A 2,781-nucleotide genomic window follows, 5' to 3' on the forward strand; every position below is an offset into this window, starting at 1 on the left:
AAGAGGCAGATTGGGTTAGAGAGTGGTGCCATTTTCATAAAACATTCTAAATTTAATTTCAGTATTTTTGAAAAAGTGGAATGATTTCTGTATATTGCTTCCCCTACAACAGCAGCAATGTCCAGCAGTGTATTTCCTAGATGTCCTTCCTTTTTCAGGTCCTTTTGGCAAGGTATTTAGCTGATTTTTTGGAGTCTGACAGGGCTGCACTATGAGCACTTCTGCTGTGGCCTCAAGCTTGTGACCTCTGGGCTGTCAATGGTGTGCTTTAGCACCTGCTCCACCCCAGTCCCCCTTCCTAGATGTAATATGTTGTATCTGTGATGGTCCAGGAAATATGGAAGAAACAGCTATTTTGGTGATATCTTTTATTGGACTAACTGTCAAGTTGGGAAAGATGTAAGATAACCACAACCTGCCCTTCTTCAAACATGAAGTTTATCTATCATCTCCTAACCATATAGTTGGTGCAATAAAAGATATCATAAAAATATATATTTTATTTCCTAGATGTAACCTTTAAAAATGGCACACTTTTAAGTCTTCTCAGTCAGATCTTTCCTATCAACTGTTAATATTAATCACATTGATTCCCATAGTGTTAAAATCACAACCATGTATTGCACTGTATAAACACAGAACAATAAACAGTTCCTGCCCCCAAACACTTGCCAACCAGGAAAAGGGCCACATCCTGTTACTTGTATGGACACACAGTAAAGGACTTCTGTACTGAAGAACTAAGGATCCACCGTGAGTCTAATGGTCCATGGGGCTGAGCACACATTGCCCACCTGGGTCCACTGATCCTCCCCAAAGCTCAAACTTCAGCCATGGTATTTCTCTAAGCTCACCTACAGTGCCTGCTCTGAAGCCCTGAAGCACTCATAGGTGAACTTGCAGCTCTAGTACATACTAGCAGAATCAGAGGGGCAGACAGAAGAGCAGCTCCCTGTTGCAACTCATAGCACTTTATAGGAAGCACTATGAGTTACAACAATCCAGGAGTTAGGGATTCCAGCTGCTGGCTGTGAACCTGTAGCTTGGTCTCGTAGCAATGCCACTTCCCCCTCTCAGCTCGGAGGCTGTTTTCAGAATGGGAGGGGGGAAAGTGAGCAGAGGGAGCTCATTCTTGGGGTTCCCCAGCTGGCGCTGGAGGGTGGGTTGGTGGACTGAAGAACCTCACCTCAGGGGCACTCCAATCCACCCGCCCCACCTTCCAGTGCCAGCTGTAAAAAACCCCAGATGAAACTGCCTCTGCTCCCTTTCCCCCCTCCCATTCTGAAAACAGTGACAGGCTGGGAGCCCCGCAGACACAAGTTACAGAATGCTCTCCGTTTTGGAATGTGTTCATCTGCACCTTCATGCAATGAGGATTCAGATTTTTGCAGGATTGGCCCATTAAAGTGGTCTTCAGTTGTGCACTTTTGTTTGGTCATGGCTATAAACCACTTTCTGGGGCCAGATCAGACAAAAATTGTCACTTCTGTCTACAGTAGGAGGTGCTAAGCCTTGTTCTCCCTAAAACTGACCATTGACATGATATAGACAAGCTCTTACTCTCTAAATAGGCTGGGTGTGGAGAAAAAACAGAGGCACAGACATATATACAAAGTCATATAGCACATCAGTGACAGAGCTGAGAACAGAACCCAGCTCTCTTGGGGCCTAGTATAGTGCCTTCACCCGTGAGCACACCTCCTCTCCCAAGTATCTGGAATATAAGCAAATATCAGACTCCTGTTACATTTGGAAACATCAGCCTTATCTCTGTCTCTGTTACCTACCTCTGGGTCAAGGTCATCAAGAACATGTTCCAGTTGTTTCAGCTCATCCTCTGACAGTTTGCTGAGAATCTCATCCTCATTGATATTTTTGTATTTCTCTAATTCTTTTCGGAAGGGCAGAGACATAGCTCCTGCTGCACGGTGTCACTCAGTCCCTTCCTTGGAAACGTCAAACATTCAGGGCAATCTTCTTGGAGTTTCTCTCACTGCTGACAACAACAAATTATCAATATATCATCCAGATGTGCTGCTATAGATTCCATTACAGAATATTAGTATTGTAGTCATTCCTAGTATAGGAGTTTTGGTAATTCTAGGCCATAGTTATGCTAATCTATAGTTAAGCTAAGACATTGCAAAGTTTCTTGGGAGTAACAGGCTTCATTGACCACTGGATGGCCTGATAAAAGACAGAGTAGGTAAAAATGACAATTCAAAGTAAGAAACAATAGCCAAACAAGCTGGGGAGTAAAAAAGTTAGAACTTGCTAAAGTGGAGATAACAAGAGGCAAGTTCTACTCAGCAGGCTGAAGATATTCAAATTAAGTAATGGAGTAAGCTAGAAAAGTAAGTGAGGTCTAGTTGCCCAAACTTGGAAGTGGGGAGCTGCAGTTGGCAAGGAATGACCTCCAAGTGTCTGGACTTGACCAAGAGACAAGTAAAGAGGGAAAGAGAGTGGGTACAGAGTATGGGCATCTTGGCGATAAGCAAAAGGGTTGTGAGCCTCACCCTTTCATAGCGACCTAGCCCCATCGATGCACATAATGTGTTGTTTACCAGTCTGGGCAGTTTTGCTGAGCTAGGCTGATTGCTATGCAGATCTGCTAGCTACTGTCCTAAAGGACAATAAACCTATCTGAGCTTTCACCACTGAACAATGAATTCAAGTTGCTCTTTCTGTGTCACACCTGAGCTCTGGGAGGCTGGATGCAGGCAATTGCTTCTAAGAGCCCCCTGAGCCAAGCAGCCTGAACACCAAGTGACAGCAGGCAGG

At 44.4% G+C, this 2,781-nt stretch overlaps 1 protein-coding gene across 1 annotated transcript in view; it reads right to left on the reverse strand.

Annotated features, from left to right (window-relative positions):
• LOC102379893 (tropomodulin-2) overlaps positions 1-2,043 on the reverse strand; it is a 34,915-nt gene extending 32,872 nt beyond the window's left edge. Inside the window, exon 1 of the mRNA XM_006017939.3 lies at positions 1,788-2,043. Coding sequence (XP_006018001.1) covers positions 1,788-1,913 — 126 coding nt within the window. The 5' untranslated portion in view covers positions 1,914-2,043. The remainder of the gene's footprint in view (positions 1-1,787) is intronic.
• Between the last annotated feature and the right edge of the window lie 738 nt (positions 2,044-2,781).

The sequence above is a fragment of the Alligator sinensis genome, unplaced genomic scaffold, assembly GCF_000455745.1.
Source record: "Alligator sinensis unplaced genomic scaffold, ASM45574v1 scaffold250_1, whole genome shotgun sequence".
Classification (NCBI taxonomy): domain Eukaryota; kingdom Metazoa; phylum Chordata; order Crocodylia; family Alligatoridae; genus Alligator; species Alligator sinensis.